The sequence below is a fragment of the Artemia franciscana genome, unplaced genomic scaffold, assembly GCF_032884065.1.
Source record: "Artemia franciscana unplaced genomic scaffold, ASM3288406v1 PGA_scaffold_330, whole genome shotgun sequence".
NCBI lineage: Eukaryota > Metazoa > Arthropoda > Branchiopoda > Anostraca > Artemiidae > Artemia > Artemia franciscana.
The window spans coordinates 277,466-298,423 of NW_027062669.1; the positions used below are offsets into that span (position 1 = coordinate 277,466).

Genomic DNA, 20,958 nt, shown 5'->3' on the forward strand with positions numbered 1-20,958 from the left:
CAAAAAATATAAAATTCCACATTTTTGTTGATAGGAGCTTGAAACTTCAACAGTAGGGTTCTCTGATACGCTGAATCTGATGGTGTGATTTTCGTTAAGATTCTATGACTTTTAGGGGGTGTTTTTCCCTATTTTCTAAAATAACGCAAATTTTCTCAGGCTCGTAACTTTTGATGGGTAAGACTAAACTTGATTAAATTTATATATTTAAAATCAGCATTAAAATGCGATTCTTTTGATGTAGCTATTGGTACCAAAATTCCATTTTTTAGACTTTTGGTTACTATTGAGCCGGGTCGCTCCTTACTACAGTTCGTTACCACGAACTGTTTGATTTCCGAGTTCCATCAGTTCACTTATCACGGCCTTAAAATTGGATATTAGCATCTAGATTCGTTGATATCCCTAAAAGAATTGTGGAAAAGAAAAATCCCTGAAAAAGATGTCTTATGCCAAATTGAAGAAATAGGACTATAACTTTTTGGCGCAATATTTAAAAGCAGGAAGAAAAAATAGTCAGTTGCATATAACTGAGACCAACTGATTAGCTGTTTCCATAGCTTATAAAGAATTTTATTGATAATTGGGTAGTCTGCTATTTCAAGCTTCAGTGTATTCAATAGTCCTTACTAACCAACTTCAAATTGTAGGCATACTGAAATTTACTGGTAGCCTACTCATTGGATATTTTGATCACAAATTTATATAGCCTATGTCCCAGATCTTAACAGCAAATTAGTTAGCTAATTAGAAAGTATAGGCCCAGGCAAATATAAAATTCTTGTTTAGGTACTGCTTGTTATCTTGGGAATGGGTTAGGTAAGGTCACCTAACAGATGGCTAACATTAGTGTAGTTTATGTAGGCCTATAGAGAAAAAGTGAAATCTTGCAAAATAGATCTTCTGCTTGAATGAAGTACAACAAAATTTTTTTCAACTTTGCTCAATCCCAATTTATAAGGTTTTAAAGATAGGCAAATACATCTCCTAAATTTTGAAAAAAAAAACAATGATATTGCTCAAAATTCTACCCAAATAACAAGAATTGCATTTTCAGAACTAAAGGTATAGAAAAAGTAACTGGTAACTGAAAATTAAGGCAAAATGTTATTTTGTCAAAATTTGAATAGGTACCTGTAATGTAAGCAACTCTCAGGGCTCTCTAGAGGGAGAAGGATTTGAGATGGGTACTTTAAAATACTTTCCTGGGATATACTTTAGCCTGTAGACCCATCCCTGGAAGTTTCATTTTCCTATTCTAACACCTTTCTGAGATAGCAAGAAGTCACTCAACTAGAATTTTACCTTTATATATAGGCCTACACAATAAATTAGCTAACTAGTTTGGTTATTAGTATCCCAGGTATTTCATCATCCTTGTAAAGTATCATACCAAACATCATCAATGTTGCATTTGAGCTATACAGCTCAAACATCACTACCTTCTAAGTCAAACTTTGTAATTTTTTTCTCTGCTTGCTAAGAAACCTGTTCTAAGGGTCAGGGACTCCTATAACCCCAACTAATCACAACTAATCTTTATAGGCTGTTGTTCTTAAACCTAAGTAAGTTTTTTTTTACACAACTAAACCTTTTCTTTGTATTTATTATGACAAGCAACTATACCTAAAAATATTACAAAGAAAACAATTTGTATATTGTAAAAGTTTATGAATTTACAAATCAAGTGATATGCTCACAATGTACCTGGCTAAGTGTTAGACAATACTACATATTAAACTGTAAACCTAACCTTAAGAGTTTTTAGACTTCAAAAAAATCTATTGGTAAGATTTGTTTGTTATTTCCCTTGGATTTTGAGAAAGGCCATGATTAAGATATGAGCTGCAAAACATTTTGCTGGGCTCTAGTTTAAACTGCAATTTATTCTTAAACTGTCAATCTTTTATTACTCAAAAATTTCCAAGTTTCAATTATACTTTAATTTTAATGTAGATGTTTTTTTGGTACTAAAAATATGAAAATTCACTTAGATTTATAATTACATTTTTAAACTCTTATTTTTACCTTTCATAAATAATGAAAAACAAAAACTATTCCTAATGATTTTAACTGTTTAACCATATGAACCTCATCCTTTTCTTCATTAATGTGATTTTTGCTTTGCAGTTTGCAAAATCAGTTATTATAGATTACCTAATTTCTAGGAACCCTTATTTTTGATTGTCTCTATAAATGGGATGACCAATTCCAAGTATGGTTAGTTGTAAATGATAGTCTACATCTTTTGGTCCTTTGGAAATATCTGTTATTGACTCACCTCTAATTCCAAATATGGCAGAAAATTTAGCTTTATCTGAATCTTCTGATATTAAGAAGGGTAAGTTATCTATTTATTGTTCTGATAGGCTAACAATATAGAAAGAAAACATTTCCCATTCTTTTCCTTCAAATTTTGTGATGTATAAGTAAACAAAATATAACACCATATTTATTTACAGATTTTTCTCTTATTCACAATCAAGGAGGACACAACCAGTTGTTTTTATGTCCAAACACATGCAAACTTAATTTCTAGACTGTAAGTCTCCAATTTTAAAAACAAATAACCCCTGGTGATAGGAATTTCCCCTCCAATCCCTCAGGCATGCATGATCTAACAAAAATACCACTAGAACTAAGGATATAATAAGATGCATACAATGCCTTTTTTGTCTTATCAAACAAAAATACCACCAAAGCTGAGGATATAATGAGGTATCTACAATGCCTTAGCTGTTTGTCTGAACTAGATTATATTATGTCTCTTAAATGTCAATCTTAATGGTTTCCACCTGAAATACTAATTAAAAAAGAAAAAAAACACTGAAGACAACAATATGCAATAGTAACCACAAAAAGAACACAATGAAATATTGGGGAAAGTATGTTAAAGGATACTACATTAGACATGAAATAAAAGTTACAATGCAGTGTTCTTTCCATACCTATATGAAATGTACAATTGTATTGTTTGAATGTAGTCTGTGTAGACTGCAGATTTTCTAGAGAGTTTTGTTTTGGTTTCTTTTTTGTAACATGTGATTATTTAGACCCCAGTGCTGTGCCAGCACATGCATCAAACACTGCTGTGGAGAGGCCCAACAACTAGAAGCAGAGGGGTCTGATTACAGGATGGGGGCCTTATTTCATATATACACTGAAATTAATGGGAAGGAAACTACAAATGCAGGTCTCCCTAATCATTATATCAATTGTTAAATCTAATATGCTACCTGGAAATTAATTTTTCTTTAGTTTCTCACTCTAAATTTTCTTAATAAGTGTTTTATTAGTTTGAATGTTTCACCTATTTACAGTGACAAACTATTCTAAATGCAGAGAGAGTTAATAGTAGAGGGTTAGTTGTAATTGCAAATTTTTAGCTTGAGTCTAATCTTGGAAATTAGTTTACTGGCCAATCTTGGACTAAGGATCTTAAAATTGAAGTATCTTAATGATAGACAGATTCAATCACTGACATATGTTGTGAAAAAAGAATATTCATATTTAAATATGAATATATTTTTATATACTTATAAAAGTTCATATAAGTATATACTTAAAACCAAGTATATGAGTCAATGCTCCTTCCAAGGTTAAAGAAATCATTTAAGAAAAATTAATTTTCAAAAAAAAATTTATAATAGAAGGCAAATAACAATGTGTGTTTTTTTATCTAGCTAGTATAGATGGGTCTCTGTATTCTCATTTTGAATCAGTGGAATGGGATTGATTTTTTTTTTTCAAACATTTACTAATAAAATGTTGATAAAAAGTGGAAATTCATACAACTTGAGTTAACCATAGAAATGGAATGCAACTACAATATTACTTCAGAATTTTTTCACCTTCACAGTACCAACCAGTCGCAAAATATAGTTTTGTTTTGTATAGGGTTTGCATATATTTGTCCATAAAATTGTCTAAACTGCTAAATATACCACTGAGGATTCTTATACTTACTTTGATGCATTCCATTGTATCATATTTCCATGATTAGCTGTTTCTAAATTAAAATTTTTACAGGACAGTTCTCTCACTTAATGCTAAATCTGAGTCAAATTTCAAATTTTTATTTCTGTGCTCAACCAACATATTGAGATTTTAACATTTGAATTGAATATCTGAAAATTTCAAGATTAAAAAAAAATACTAATTAGAAATCTACCTCAGCTTGAAACCCCAGAGAATTTAAATCACCATTCAATACCTATCAAATACAAAAATAAAAAACACAATGATTTGTTTTTAAGGAGTATTTTGACTCATATACTTAGTTTGAAGCATGCCTCTTTATTAGAGCTCATATTTTTTGGATGATTTTGGTCTTTATTCAAATATTTTTGGACAAATAGAAGAGGAAATACTTACAAAGAGCTCTAAACTGACAGGACTCTAGACTGACAGGGCATGCCATTATAAACATTCACCAAAATATTGAGCATCAACTGTGTAATAAATAGATATGGTGGGAGTGGAAATAGAGAAATGGACTTTATCTTATAAAAGTGTGAACTCTGTAATTTAAGTTAAATATATTGAATTTTAAAACATGGAAAGATATGCAACGTTGTTATGAAAAGTAAAGTTTTGATTAGTAAATTTTTGATATTTCATCAAAGTTGACACTATTTATTGAAACATTATTTTTAAAAAGAAACTGTAATTAGTTAATTTTTTATTGCCTATACTTAAAACCCTTGTTTTCAATGTCTTCTGTTGATTTCTATCTCTTCGTTCTGTTTTTCTTGTTACATTCCTAAAAGAACTAGTATTTAATGTTCAACACATCTTTTACAAATATACAAGTTCTATCTCAGTCCTCATTTCCTTCTCTTCATTACTATCATAGTTACTAAGTTATGCCACAAAGTTAGGTGACATGCTAAATGGTTTGACCTATATAATTTGTCACAGAGAGTGCATGACCCAAAAAAAGATGGTTCAAGACCTTTTTTTTTGCTATAGAAAGCTTAACTCACTTGCTATAGTGGTCAGAAGTGCAAAGACAAAAAATTTCGCAGAAGATATTAAATATCATTTTTTTATAGATGATGAACAGCTTTTTAATTTTATTTTTGGTGGGATGGTTTTTATTACTTACTATAGCCTAAGTCAAGTTTTTGTACCATTCACGTACCATAGGGGCTGGTACTTTGTCACAGTCAAACAGTTTGTGCTAAAAAAAAACTGTATAGTTAATTTTATATATTATAATTTTGTGTATGTTAATTTTCACTTGCTGACTGATTTTTGTGTGTATATGACAATCATTGTTGTTAATTGTATATATTATAAGTTTGTGTATGTAAAATTTAAATTTTCGACTTATTTTCGTGTGTATATGACAACAAAAACTAATAATCGGCTCTGTCTGTTGCATGTTTTTTTTTAAATAAAGTGAATTTGAAGCAAGAAGCAACATGGGTCAGTAGTATCCGAAACTGTAAAAAATTAAATAGTTTCATCAATATCAATATATGCATCAAAAGAATTGGCCCATTATTTTGATTCCAAATATTAAAATTCATTAAATTAAGTGCTATGCATCAAAAGATGTGTTTCCTATGAGGAAGAAAATTATGGGGGACTTTCCAAGAAATTTTGCACTAGAGAAAGCTGCCAGAATTCCTAATTGAAATTCTTTGTATTCATCTCACTCTCATTTCTGACTAGATTTTAAATGTGAAGATGTTAAAGAAATTTTGTCCAAGAGAAGTTCTTACTGAGTTGGACTTGTCTAGGGTATCTTCCTGTGGGTGGGGATTTTTTACTGAAATTTTCCATAGGGTGTTTCCTCAACTGAAAATAAGGGCTAACATTAAAACTTAAAGCCAATCAAATGCCAATTATGTGAGGTTTAGGTTCTTTTATTTTTTACAATGATTACAGCATAAGTGTGACGTACTCCTCGTAGGCAGCATAGCTTAAATGGTACGGAAGTTATAAATGAAAACAACAACTTCCTTCAAAATAAAAACAAAGAAAGAAAAATAATAGTAAAAAATAATAATACTAAAAGTACAAATACTAAAAATAGTACTCACCAGTTCAAATTCACAATCAAACTACAACCATAAAAAAGGAAAAAAACAGACAACTTTAGAACTGACAAGATGGGGGAACCCATAAAAAATAAATAAAATAACAAACAAACAAAAATACCACCAACCACAAAAAGAAACAAGTAGTAAAAATTTATAATTGATCGAAAAAAAAGAAAGACAAACTTTTATATTCACTTATCAAATACTCTTTAAATGTCTTCTTTATAGTCCTTGGCGACAACCCCTTGATGTTATTTCTATATTTATTATAATTTATTATCAAACTATACCTTGAAGAAAACCACGATTGCTTGCATCTGAGAAGAGGCCAGTGAGTAAATGAATTTTGTTGAGTAGAGTAAGGGTGAGTACATTCAAAAGGAAGCAGGCCAAACTTATGAAGAAGAGATGGAAGTAAATTTTGTTATATTTCATTGCAAACAACACTGTATTAAATGGTATAAGCAATGTAATAGGTAAAATATTTAGGTATTTGTATCAACTTTTTGTTGAAGATGCAAGAAGTGCAAGAAGGTAACTCATAAGGGTTTGTATGGCTTTATTTTGGAGAACTTGAATTGGACAAAGATTTTGAATGTATTTGCATAAACTATGAAACAGTAGTTTGTATATGAATGGACAAGAGACAAATATTTGCAACGCATTGGATAGTAGGGTAGGAGGTGACGAAGGTGTCGCATTATCCCAACATTTCTGCTCAGCTTGATACGAAGCTTGTCAATATGGGTCTTAAATGACAAATGTGCATCCAATACAATTCCTAAGTTCAAAGCTCTCCACTTTCAAGTCATATTTTTCAATCAAGATCTCACCTAGGTCTGAAAACTATTTCTGGGTTCTAAATATACAATAAACTTTGTCTTATCCAAGTTAACACTGAGATGATTACAGCTAAACTATCCCATGAGTCGTGTTTTCACATCTGATAGACTTTGTCTTAGAGAGGTTTCATTGCAAGCCTTTATGCTACTCCCTGTATCATCAGCAAAGAGTATAGTTAATCCAAGTTCCTCTAATGCATGAGCGAGGTCATTTATATAAATTAGAAATAGTAGAGAACCAGGGATGGAACCTTGAGGGACACCTAAATTATTTGACTGTAGCACTTCGGATGACATAACATCACCCCATCTACATATTGCTTTCTGTCTTTTAACTATGATGTTATCAGGGTATTTGCAGGACCTCTTATTCCATATCGATCTAACTTAATCTTCAGAACAAAATGAAATATCGTGTCAAATGCCTTTTTTTATGTCAACAAATATTGAAGCCACCATTTCTCCATTATCCAGTGTGTCATGAATAAATTGTGATGACCAAAATGGTGTGTTCAATGGAGTGATCTTTGCGAAAGTTGGATTGCAAAGGAGTGAAGAATTAGGTGCTCATCAAGAACTTTACAAGTCTGTTATAAATGTATCTTTCCAGTAATTTTGAAAATGCTGAAAAAATAGATACTAGCCTGTAATTTGATGGGTTTGTTGGATCTCTTCCTCTGTGAAGAGCGATGATTCGAGCTTTTTTGAGGCACTGAGGAAATGTTCTCTCCTTGAAGCTGAGATTAATGATGTGCGCTAAGACTTCAGCTTTTGTAGGGATTATTGGTTTAAGTAGGTTAGTCGTGAATCCATCTGCTCCTTACGAGGTATTATTCTTCAGTAGTCGGGTGATGTTTATAAGTTCTTGTGGACATTCGGGTGAAAGAAATATAAATTTATAATATAAAAAATATAGGAATATATATAGATTTTAATAATCTATAACAAGAGAAAAAATATAGATTTTATAGCGTAGAAATATAGACAGGAGGTAGAAAAGTTAGAAAGTCTGTGCTACTCTGATTAACACTGGGAGATGTGATGTTAGCCGTTTGTCCACCAATTCGGGCAAAGTGGGTATTGAGGAGTTCTACTATATCCTGTTTATTATTGGCAGTAGTACTCCCGTCCGTGAATTTCATTTCCCATGGCAAAGTTTTCGCATAGGATTTGCCAAGGTGTTGGTTAATTAATGACCATGTTTTCTTTGGTGATCCTTCAGCCTCCAAAAACGCTTTTGTATAATATGACTGCTTAGCTTGCCTCAGGATTGTTGTAAGTGCATTTTTGTACTTTATGAACTGTAACTTATTTGCTTCACTTGGTTTCTCTTTATAGGAGCAGTAAAGTCTATGTTTCCGCTTTATAGATTGCACCAGACCATTGGTTATCCATGGTTTCCTCGGGCATCTTCTACCCCCTACTTTTTCGGGGAGGACATGCTTCATTTAAAGCAGATTTAAATTTTGAAATAAATAATTCGGCAGATGGATCAACGTTATTGGATCCGAGGCAGTCACTGAAATCAGATTTACTCAGTAAAACATTTAGCTTTTCAATATCTTTATGTAGCAAGTTTCTAATTCTTTTAGGTTTTTTGGCCTTCTTTTGTGGTTTACCTTTTACGTATATCACTAGAAATAAGTGATCGGATGAATCTTGAACAGTAACACTGCATGATTTAATCTTTAATTCAGTAAATATGTTGTCAAAAACAGTAGCGTACGTGTCTGTAACTCTTGTCGGTACCTACCTTTGTCGGAACCCTCCGCAATACCTTGCTCTTTGTGCTAAAGTTTGACTCTTTGTGTCTATTGTTTAAGAACGACTCCTTAAACACAAGGCCCGTTAGTTAAAACAACAATAAGCTTTTTTTCCAAAAATATTAAAAACTTTACAATGAAAAGTGAGGTATGGAGGCGGTTGTAAAAGCCCTCATATACGTAACAGTTTCTGCTCATATTAAGTTTTAATTTTGCTCCTTGCTTTCAGTTAAAGAAACTAATTTTCTTTAACAACAATAAGTATTTGCGAACTCTCTTTGAGTTTAGGCCAGTTTGTTGCTAGAATTACTGACTTCTGATATTTGATCGTCTATAAAATTGTTTTACCGTTTGGAAAGAATTGCTTTATTTTTTTTATATTATCTTGTTAATGGATTGTTTTCAACTGAAGGTTGATTATTCTGTAGATATAGTAGTTAATCTTGCATAACATGGTAATGGTTAGAGTCCAATGGTCAGTGTTTAGTCATTGTTAGTGTTAGTGTCCAAAGGGTTAATGTCCACTCAGTTCTTGTGGCACTTGTTATTTACCAAGTGACATATAGCAATCGCAATTTCTGTCCATCGGTCTGTCTGTTAGTCTGTCGGTCCTGGTTTTTCTAGTTTGGGCTTTTTCACATAAGCTAGGACGGTGAAACTTGGCAGGGTTATCAGTGACCAAACCAGATTAAATTAGAAATAGTCGCTTGCCCGATTCGACCATCTGGGGGGGGGGACAAGCGAACGAGATAATTGAGAATAATTTTATTTGCGGATAAAACAAATGATTGTTGTTCTTAAGCGTGGCTTGCTGGTCTAGTGGTATGACTCTTGCTTAGGGTGCGAGAGGTCTTGGTTTCGAGTCTCAGACCACCCCAATTTTTACATGTAGAAGATCCGAAACTAGATACGTGATCAATATAGCGATCGCTGAAAGTTGGCAGACATATCAAGGACCAGACCAGATTAAATTATAATTAGTTGCTTCCCCAATTCAGCCGTCTGAGGGGGGAGGGGGAGAGTGGAAGGACGGCTAATTCAGAAAAACTAGACAAATAGGGTATTTTTAATTTTCGAACAGGTGATCAGATCTTAATGAAATCTGATATTCAAAAAACTTGTGTCTCAGAGCTCTTATTTTAAATCCCAATAGGATCCGGTGACATTGGGGGAGTTGGAGGGGGAAACCGGAAGTATTTGAAAACGTTTAGAGTGGAGAGATCGGGATGAAACCTGGAAGGAAGAATAAGCATACGTCTTAGATACGTGATTGACATAACCGGATCTGCTTTTTTGGGGGAGTTGGGGGAGGAGATTTTCAGTGCTTTGGTCGGTTCGGTGCTTCTGGATGTGCTAGGACGATTGAAATTGGTTGGCGAGTCAGGGACCTGCACAAATTGACTTGCTGACAAATCCTGGTGAAAATCCAGGTATGTTTATCTCATGAATGGATAATCGGATATCAATGAAACTTGATATATAGAAAAATGTCATCTCTCAGATGGTCCATTTTCAATTCGGATCGGATCTAGGGGTGGAGGGGAGAACGGAAATCTTGGAAAACGCTTAGAGTGAAGAGATCAGGATGAAACTTGATGGGAAGAATAAGCAAAAATTCTAGATACGTTATTTACATAACCGGACCAGATCCGATCTCTTTAGGGGAGTTGGGTGGATTCCTAGTGGGTGATAGACATAACCGGACTGCATCCGATCTCTCGTCACAAGTGCCATATGAACTCTTAGCTCTTGTTTTAATTTACAATTCTCATTCATTGTACATATCAGTGTCCTTTGTTAGATCATTTGCAAACACTTCGACTTCTTTTTTTTTAATATTAGCATTGATAGTTATTGAGTTGACTTATTTTTCAACTGCATAGGCCTATTGTGTTTTCATTGGTGATCTGCTAGCTGATTCATGTACTTATCACAGTTTGCACACGGAAAGGTGTAGGAACATTGGGTTTTTTAAACGGATTTGGGGGTAGTTGATTTTACAACAGTCCTGGGGGCTCACCTTGGTACTTGACAACCAGGGATAAAGAGGGTGGTATTATTGATATTTCATGAACATCATTGCAGAGGAAGGGATGCCTGGCAGCTCAAACAGAACCCCTCACCGTATCGTTTTCTCTTCTCAGTTGACATGCCTGCCATTTGGAATGAAACCTACTACACTAAGCCCTGCAACCAAAGGCGAGCAGTTCACATTCCTCGAATGTGTATTTTGTAGGTTTTGATATAATGGCAAAATGAAAAAATTCCAGTTTATCTAGACCTGAACTGGTCAATGACTGACTGTAGACTGGGAATATATATGTAAATTATCTGTTGGTTTAGGATTCTTCCAAAAAGCAATAATTTTCTTATAGGAAAAATTTTCGTTGCTTAAGACCCGGGTTTGATTAATTATAAGAGGTAAAGGTCAAGAAACTATTGTGCAGAGGAATGGATTAATATTTTGCATTACTAATGCAACAAGCTCGTTGACTTTTTCTAAAGTTTACAAGCTTTTATACATTCGATTTAATGATATACCTTTTCGTCTCTATTTATATTAACTCCCTTATGCATAATTGTTTTAATTGACAATAATCAATTAGTCTAGTTTTGACATAGATCTTACTGTGGCAGATGATCCGAAGCTGTTGAATTGAAAGTTTTTTGTTTTTGTTGTTAATTAAGGAAAAATCTGTTGTTATTTTATGCTGATGGAGTCTGTTTTCTAATTTTTAGGGAAGGAAAATGTGTTCTATAGGAACGTCTTCGTTTTTTGTAGCTATATCTTTGACTGAATCTACTGAATTTTTTCCTCATAAAATTTTATATACATTTTTGTCAAACATGTTTTACATCCGTTTTAATTTTATGTTTTTAGAGGTGGATGATCCTTTACCAAGTAACATTAAGAAGCAGGTTGACATTTTAGACCCTTTATTGTTTCCCAAACGTGAAGATTGTCCAATGAGAACTTTTTCCAGCATTTTGGTACCCTGTAAAATTGAACCTGACTCTCAGGAATTTGGCTCAACGTCTCCTACTGATCAAGGTAAAAATTTCAGAGTTCATAGATCAACTAAATAGGTTAACTATGGCTAACATTTGCCTTGAAAAAGTAAAATCTTAGACTCCAATTTGAATACTACAACTCAAGATTGAATGCAGAATTAAGTTGTTCTAGGCCAAAAGACGTACAAACGTTATTATATCATTTCAATTATTCAAAGGTTCCCTCTGTATACCCTCACGAAAAGTTTCAATTTCTTTAATTCCATCCTTATGACCCTCCCCCATACCATTCAGGGATGATCTTCTATTTGTTTTGCTCTTGATGGTTGGTGGAGATGGGCACTATCATTTACAATCTGTGATGCTTCATCCACAGGACGTGTCTTTGCTTAATCAATCAATCTCTCATTACAGCCATAGAAATTTGGATATAATCCAATTTCTCGTATAATATCGCTCGGGCCCTATCCATAACTCTTAGAACCCAATAAAAAACTTTCATTCAAATTTCAACTAGGACAGTCTACTCATCTGCATAATCTGGGTCTGAGAAAAGTTTTCTTTCTCTGTTTTATTCCTTATTCTTCTGTAGCCTTTGCTGTTTTCTTTGGGACAAATTCTATCAAAATAATCTATAAATTTGGATAGAACGTGACCATGCTTGACTCATGATTAAGTACAAACCATAGAAATTTTATATCTCTTACAGACAATCAACCATTTCAACATGTTTATTTGGTATACCTTACAAGAATTTTACCTTTGCCATAGCTCTTCTGTTGGCCAAAACAAATCATTAGTAATAATATGTAATACTGTAGGCTTGGTGATTCAATCACTTCTCAATTAGTAATCTAAGAGTGAAAATTTGATCGACGTATCATTTTTTCCTAAGACCCGCTGTTACTTCTATTAAATTCTTATCTACAGCTTTATCTACAAAGTTTTTTTTTTCTGTATTCAAATGTTGCAAAACAAATATAGTGTCCAGTTTGTGGGCAAAATAAAAAGATAATCTTATGAAACTAGTCCTGTTAAGTAAAATTGAGCTAGCTTTGAAGCAATCATCTCTTTTCCACAGCTATGTCTACTTTTCACTAAGTTAACGTTTATAGCTTAGAATGAAGTCTTTTATTCTGAAATTTTACAATTAAATTGATTTATAATGGTAATTCAGAACTATATTTCCTTTTTTTTCGCATAACCTTTAGAATCTATTCTTTGATTTATTTATTTTAATTTTGCAGAAATTGTCAAATGTTGTGGGAGTTGACAAACTAAATGCGTTAGATGTTCATATAATGTGCCATAAAGAACAGTCTTGAAAGATATTCTATTTCTGTTTATATAATTAAGTAGATATATATCCACAAATTTTAGCTAAAGCGAGTAAAAATATTTTTTTTTAACATATTTCAAAAAAAACTCCTTGGCAGGAGAGAAAGCTATGGAAAATGTAGTGTCAAGTATATCTTTTTTGTCAGTGATCAAATACAAACCTTGATTTAATTTGGAAGTTTTACTATCAAACTTATGATGAATAGCGCTAACAACCCATCAGAGATGAATTATCCTACTATATTTTTATAAGAGCTTTTTAAAGAGCAATTTTATAAAAGCACCTATTTCGGGTCATATTTCTAAAGTGACTTGTGAAAATAAACAGCTGTTACTACTGAAAACGTAGTTCAGCGAAAAGCCACCTATGGTCTACACAACTGTGCGTTTTCCCTTAATTCAATCTGTATAAAACTCAACTCTCTAACCCCGGCTAAGATCAAGTAGAGCCCATTCTAAGATCTCCAGATTTTAAAATTTTAAGATCTCCATTATAAAACACAACTCTCTAATCCCGGCTAAGATCAAGTAGAGCCCATTCTAAGATCTCCAGATTTCCTGCCCTAATGTCCTCTGTTATGATGTTCAAAAAATACTTGCTAAATTTTCTTGGGCTATTTGAACAGTCGGAAGCTCAGAATAATACATGACCACCTACATTGATGTGGCTCTTCAATTTTTATCTTGTTATTACTTTTTCAAATCAAATTCCTGATCTTATAGTCTTGTTAATAACGGATCTTTTTTCTATTCTTTTAAACTTTATCCAATGATTTTTATTCCTTGGTTATTTTTCTATTGATATCTTCACCATGTGTACCATATTTACTAATGAGACTACTCAGGTTCATGAAGCTATTTGGTTTATTGGTCATCTCCTTACCTAACATAACCTGCCTAGAAACTGTACACTAAGAACCTATAAGAGCTGGTGTTATGCAAACCCTTCTTGATAAAGAGAAAAATGTAAAAAATACACAAAATACAAGCATACAAGTCTATGCAAATGCACCCAAATAGACTCAATTCAGAAACGAAATGGTCTGCCTGAAGTATATTGGTTATATACCAGGCCAATAAATTCTCTGTGCATGGATTTGGAAAATGAAAAAGTATTTAATGAAAACAGAAATCCAGATTGCTCAAGTAATCGAGCTACTACTACCTTAGCATTTGGTTGGGAGTCGGTAAAATCTAAAAATGTAATAGTTTTCGGAACTATGCGAGTAAAGAAAGACAAGGAAACAGTGAAAAATAAATACCCTCTGTTATGGTGTTCAAAAACTACTTACAAAATTTTCTTGGGCTATTTGAAGAGTCAGAAGCTCAGAAACAGTGAAATAAAAATTATCACAGGAAGAACTTCCAAGCACCCCAACAATAATTTCTAGTAGATTCAACGCATTCAGTAGCCCTTCAAACTATGATGGAAAACAAAGATATTCATTTTTATATCAACTAATGCTGAATTATTTGAGTAGTCTTTGGAAAATATACATACCTAACTAATTAGTTCACGCTGCCAGAATTTTGCTGTTTTTTAGAATTGCACGTTCGCGTTCAGACTTTGGAGAAAAGTCTAGATCTAGTTAATTAAATTGCACTATCGGAATTTGATGTTTTTGCAATTAGTCTTTTCTGCTTAGGGTTTTGAGAAAAAAACTAAACTTTATTAAGTAATTCATGTTACCACAATTTATCTGTTTTTATAGCATTCTGGTTCTCCTTTTAGACCTTTGAGAAAATTTTATACTTTCTACTTGATTATATCGTGAAACCGGCTTTCAAATTTTTTCATTTTCGTAATTGTCGACAAATTAGAGTGAAATTTTTCCGGTAATTGAAGTGGTAAAGAAAGGCAATATTTTCGTAAGCCTTAGAAAGAGCATAGGAACTTTTTGTAGCATAAGAAAAATCTGTGTTGTAACCTAAAGTGGGTGAAGTCGTATGCCAGGGAACCCTACCTAGTCTGTGAGACAGACTAGGTTAAGTTCATTGGGTCGTGTTTTTGTGAAAGTCTCGATACTAAGCGATGGAGCTTCAGCGATTTCTAAGAAAAAGACTAAAGTAGACCCTCTTAAAGAGTTTAACTCTAAAACGGAACATAAATTTCAGTCGAACAAAACAGAGGGTGTAGATGGAACTGAGTGCGCGGGGAAAGGATCTGTAGTTCTATCAACGCCCTAACAAAAACTTGGCGGTTCAATGTACAGTGAACTAGCCGCTGTCTACAACAGCACAAGCCACAATTACGCCCAAGCTAAAGAAGCTGACACGTAATGACGACATAGACTAAATTTTTGGCATTTGTCAGAGCACTGCAACGGCAAGGGGTTGGCATAGAGAACAGTGGGCTACTCAGTCCTATCCCTTCTCATCTTGGAGGATGTCAATTTTATCAGCGGATAAATTTGCTAAAAATGACCCGGCTAAGACAGAAATACTTGAGAAAATATATTCTAAGACCATGCTGGCTATACTCGACGTATGAAACAAAAAAAAAGAAAGGATATAATAAATGAAAAATAAAATCAATTATGTGAAAAAGAAAGAATTTTCCGTCACCCAGTAGCAAACTACGAAAATAAAAACAAGCAAATATTTCAACAAGGACTTCTGCCAAGTTCTCCTCAGTTCTCAGAAAAAACAAAGACGAAATGTAACCTATTTGACACCTATATTTCATCGTAATACTTGGGAGGTATCCGGTCACAAATTTAACACATCGCATACGCTTCCGAAGTGGAAGAAATGAAGAAAAGAAACCCCATGCGGAATTTGGAAGGAAGCGAGCAACCAACTACAATAGATGGCTCAGTCTGACCTCAATGAGAGTGCGGGCAGAGAGGCGGCAACAAGCACCCGACCAGCCAGAGTGGTTTTGCCGATGAATGATTTGAAAGTAATTTTTGAGCTTTTACGCGTGGAGCAGTTTAGGGAGGCAGTACCGTACGACCTGCAGGAGCCCTTTGTGAGAGGCAGTTTAAAACTTTAAAGGGAGCTGTTTCTTTTGCGGAAACTGAAGCCCTAGCTCGTAAAACAATTAAAGAACAACTTTTAAAGATTGTTTGAAGATGGGTGGCGATAACAGAGACCAGCGTCCTGGCAAGGAACGAGAAGAACAGAAGAATTTTGACGGCAATCGTAAAGGAGGGTAGAGCAGTCGTCAGCGAGAGTGGAGTTCAAGGTAAACAGCTCGTGTATGAGTTGAAAAGCAGGAAATAGAAGATCCTACTTTATGTGTGATGACGGGTCACACTTTGCGATGGACTGCCCGAGGAAAAAGCTATAGCCCGAAAATACGAGACAGGGTTTCTTGGCTGAGATCCCGGAAAGACCCGATCACCAGGAATCGGCAGGGGTAACCGTAGTACTTGATGGCTAAGTAGACGGAAGAGATGTCGAAATGAAGTTGGACAGTGGAGCGGACATAACATGTTTTGCACTCGGAGTTGATACCAGAGGAGTCATGACGCTTGGAGGCTCTAGAAGATTAAGATGTGTACATGGCGATGCACACGAATATTATACGGCAATAGTGGACGTATGGGTGAAACAAGCAGAGAGTTTTCTTGTCGAACTTCCTGTAAAGGTTTTGGTCTTGCATCGCATCCAAAAGAAGTTTTCGAAGCTGTTAGATTTTGAATTTGAGGTGTTTGTGACAACGAGAGCCAGAGCAAGCAAGCCGGCTGAGTCACAAACGGATATTTCAGACACAAGACAGTTTAACTTCGACGAATTAATGTTTTTGGAGGAGGAAAATCACGGAAGATTCGGGGCAGAAGTGTAGAGAAAAGAATGCCACTTTTTAGAGCTAGTCAGACGGAGAGGAGGCTCCGGTGGAAGCTGCACAGAAAGGGAAATGTCCTGAGTTACAGAGGATGGATGAAACTTTGCAAGAATTCTGGGTTTGGGCTAAGGCCGAACCTACAGAGGTAAAAGATGTCATTATAAAGGGTGAAATCCTTTACCGAGTTGTCAAGTATGGAGATCTGGACGAGAAAAATTGGTAATTAGTGGTTCCTTCTGCCTACAGAAAAGACGTGCTAAAACTGGCCCATAATTCAACAGTGAGAGGGCGTATGGATTGGCAACCAACTACTTTCAGGATGTTGGAAAGATTCTTTCGACCAGGCGCTTATTTGGATGCGGCAAAACATTGCCAACAGTCTTATGACAGCCAGATAGAGAAGGTGGCATTGAAGCCACTCCCGATCATTGAAACTTCTTTCTACAAAGTAAGGATGGACCTGGTGGGACCTATAGAGCGTAGTAAAACTGTTTTCCAGTGGATCCTAGTGATAAGCAATTATGTAACCAGATATCCTGTGACAATACCGCTCCACTAGACCAATTCACAGAGGATAACAGACGAATTAATCAGGTTTTTCTCTCGAGTGGGGATATCTTCAGGATCCTGACCGACAATGGAAGTAACCTCATGTCCTAGGCGATGTAGGAACTTCACGTGGCGCTTGGTGTTAAATCTGTTCGTACTGGTGTTTACCACCTGGAGACAGATGGATTGGTTGAGAGGTTAAATGGGACCATAGTGCAGATGCTAAGAAATTTTCTAGAGAGGAGCCGAAGAAGTTGGATCAGTATCTTGCATATATTTTGTTTGTCTGCAGGAAGCATAAAACATAATTCAAAGGGTTTCTCACCCTTGAGGTGATCTATGGCCATCACATCAGAAGACCAACGGATTTGCTGTGGGAGGAGTGGGAAGGGAAAAAGAAAAGTGTGTCTGAATCGGTTGGCAGTTTCTTGGTCAATATGCAGGAACTTTTAGCAAATAGACTGAGATTGCACATCAAAAGTTATTGTCAACTTATTGCCCAGAAAGTTTGAAGTGGGAGAGGAAGTGGTGTTTCTCTCACCGTGTGGAAATAGCAAATCGTAATTACAGTGGCAAAGCCCGTAAAAGATCTTGAAGAAATCTGGGAGTGTGGATTGACTTACTTTTGATTTATGTCTCCTCTCGGGTGCTTCTCGGCGTAAAGAGTGAAGTCTGCCTCGTCTATCCGCTTTGGTCTATGATGAGTATTTGCTCTTTGCCCTGTGTGATGTTTGCCATCGTCAGGAACTCGGACAGGCTGTTGGACCAACGTTTCTTCGGTCGGCCGCGAGGTCGCTTCCAACCGGCTTTAATAGGGTCGAAGTCGTAGATCGTCTTTTCGGTATATTTGGTGGCATTCGAAGCAGGTGCCCGAAACATCGTAAGGTTCGCTCGGCTGCTTGAATCGAAAACCAAGATTGCTTTGTGAGCTGCTTAAGCTTCTCATTACTGACTAAGTCGGACCATCTTAGGCCCTCAATCCTCCTCAGGCTCTTTGCATGAAATCCACCGAATTTGTTGAGGGCTGCAGCTGATGCTTAGCTCCGTAAGGCATTGGAGAGCAGAATAGGGCATTGAAGATCTGCAGTTTTGTTGTACGACTGATGTTCGGTTTTCGCCAGAGGTGACGATTAAGTCTGCCCATGACAGAAGACGCTTTGGATAATTTCGCTTGCAGATCAGGGAGAAGCGAGCTATTTAAAGAAATTATGGAGCCCAGGTAGGTGAAGTCGTGAACAACTTCGATGCCAGTGGCGCTGTCCAGGCTAAGCGGAGAGTTAAACAGTAGGAAAAGACAGGTCTATGGCCATAATTTTAGTTTTGTTCCAGTTTACATGTATTCCTACTTTGGCAGGCTCTTCTCGTAGAATTTGGAGCGCTTCCAAAAGCTGATCCATAGAGTCCACCAGAATGGCCAAGTCATCGGCAAAATCGATATCTTTGATGGTAGTATCTTCGAATTTGAGCCCAAAGCTGAGACGTGAAATGATTTTTGTCATAATGTAATCTACAATGACATTGAAGAGCTCTGGGGCCATTGCACGTCCTTGGCGCACCCCTGTCGTGATTTGAAAGAACGGGCTACGCCGGCCATTTACTTGTACACAGCTCTCCATCCCATGGTGCAGTGCCTTGAGAAGTCTGCCATATTTCTCGGGTAGGCCAGTAAACTCTAGAATCCGCCAAAGAGCTTCTTGGTTGACTGAGTCAAATGCAGTACGGAAGTCGACAAAGGTAATAAATGTTTTCTTTTGGAACTCTGTGGTCTTCTCTGCTATTTATGGAATCGTGAAAATCTGCTCGATCGTTGAATGGTCTGACATAAAACAAGCTTGCTCCGGTTGCCAGATTTTTTGAATGATATTCAACATCGATCCAGCAGGACCATTGGAAACAGTTTGCCAGGGACTAACAGTAGGGTTATTCCCCAGTAGTTGGAGCATTCGTTTCTTGAGCCTTTCCTCTTCCATAAGGGGATGACGACACCTTTTCGACAATTCTTGGGAATTATCTCTGTTTGCCAGGTTGTAGAGAACAGAGTGTGGAGAACTAGGAGCATTGAAGGACCTCCATATTTTAGCACCTCTGAGCTTAAGCTGAAAATACCAGCAGCTTTATTATTCTTGATTCCTTTTACTGCATGTACGATTTCTGAGGGGTTGAAAAACTCGATGGAGGAGGATCTGTTTAGGTCTTTGACTGCTAGATTGGCTGGAACTATCATTAGTTGGCACAGATTTTCCATGAAGTCTCAGATATGCTTGAATAGGTTACCCATGTCTACCTTTTTAGCAGCTATTTCGGTTTCATCGGCTATCCTTGCAACAAACTGACTTCTGTCCCGTTGAATGAATCTGTTCCGCACTCCGTTGAGCCTTCGATATGTGGTCATGTCCCCAAAGGTCTTGCCTACCGTCTTTGCTCTATGACTTGCAGTGTTTTATTAGTCAGGTTCCATTCATTTTGTAACTCTTCTTACCAGGTACTAGTTCTGCTGCTTCGTTGGTTTTTGATTTAAAATACTTCCAGAGATCTTCGCTGCTATTAAGTGAGTCATGGGGCTCGAATTGATTCGATATCTTAACACTGTACTTCTGGCGAGTATCTGGCTCCTTTAGTTTGCCAATATCTACAGCAACGGGTTTTCTCTCCGATTGTTGCGCATGGAGGCAAAGCCAGAAATTGGCGCGCACAAGCCTGTGGTCTGTGTTTCTGAGGTCTGCTGATGGGCAAGTTCTGCAGTTCTTCACCAATGATCTCCGGCGCTTGGAAACAATGACTTAGTCAATCATCTTTTTTGTGTGACTGTCACTAATATACCACCTGCACTGATGAATAGTTTTATGTTGGACGTAGGTATTTGCGATGCTAAGGTCGTGAGATCGACACAGTTCAAGTAGGCCAAGCCCATTGTCGTTAAGTGGATCAGGGGATAGAGGACCAACTGTACCGTGCCAAACACCCATATCATCGCGCAATGTCACTTTGAGGTTGCCGAGGAGAACAGTTATATCATGGGGGGCGCTGTCGCAAGGCATCTTGAGAAAGAAGAGTATAAATCCTCCTTGGCCACATCATCAGAATCGTTGGTTGGGGCATAGCATACGATGACGGCCATCTTACCATGTTTATGTCCAAAGTGGGCATCCATAAATCTGTAAGATACAGCTTCGCGTAGAAGCAAGGCCTTTCTTGTAAGGCTATTAAGCGTAAGGCCAACGACATTCCTTCTCGTACTTCCTTCAGACCAGAGCAATGAGTCACTGTTACCTATTCGCTCTTATCCGCTTCTGGTAAGACGGGTTTCTGTAAGACCCGCAATCGACACTTTATTCTTGCGAAGTTCTTCGGAGGGTTGGTTCTTTGACGCAGGTGAATTCAGAGTCAAGACATTCCAGGTGGCTGTTCGTAGCCCCCTTTGGCCCAGAAGGTCTAGTCTGTCAGTCTTTCTGACGTCTTCAGCATGTCTGTTGACGCGTGAAGGCTGATATCTTAAAAGGAAATCCGGGTCCCAGGCTATGTTTGTCACTTTTCATACCACTTAATTTTCGGGTGGAGGGTTGCTAGCCCAACCAACCCTAGGCCTGGAATCTGATTAGAGCTAGGTTAAACCT

General features: G+C 36.2%; 1 protein-coding gene across 1 annotated transcript in view; it reads left to right on the plus strand.

The window, feature by feature from the left end:
* Positions 1–469: 469 nt before the first annotated feature.
* LOC136041715 (zinc finger protein 16-like) overlaps positions 470–20,958 on the plus strand; it is a 30,045-nt gene continuing 9,556 nt past the window's right edge. The window contains exons 1-3 of the mRNA XM_065726457.1: positions 470–587; positions 2,169–2,341; positions 11,537–11,707. Of these exons, the coding sequence (XP_065582529.1) occupies positions 2,296–2,341; positions 11,537–11,707 (217 nt within the window). The 5' untranslated portion in view covers positions 470–587; positions 2,169–2,295. The remainder of the gene's footprint in view (positions 588–2,168; positions 2,342–11,536; positions 11,708–20,958) is intronic.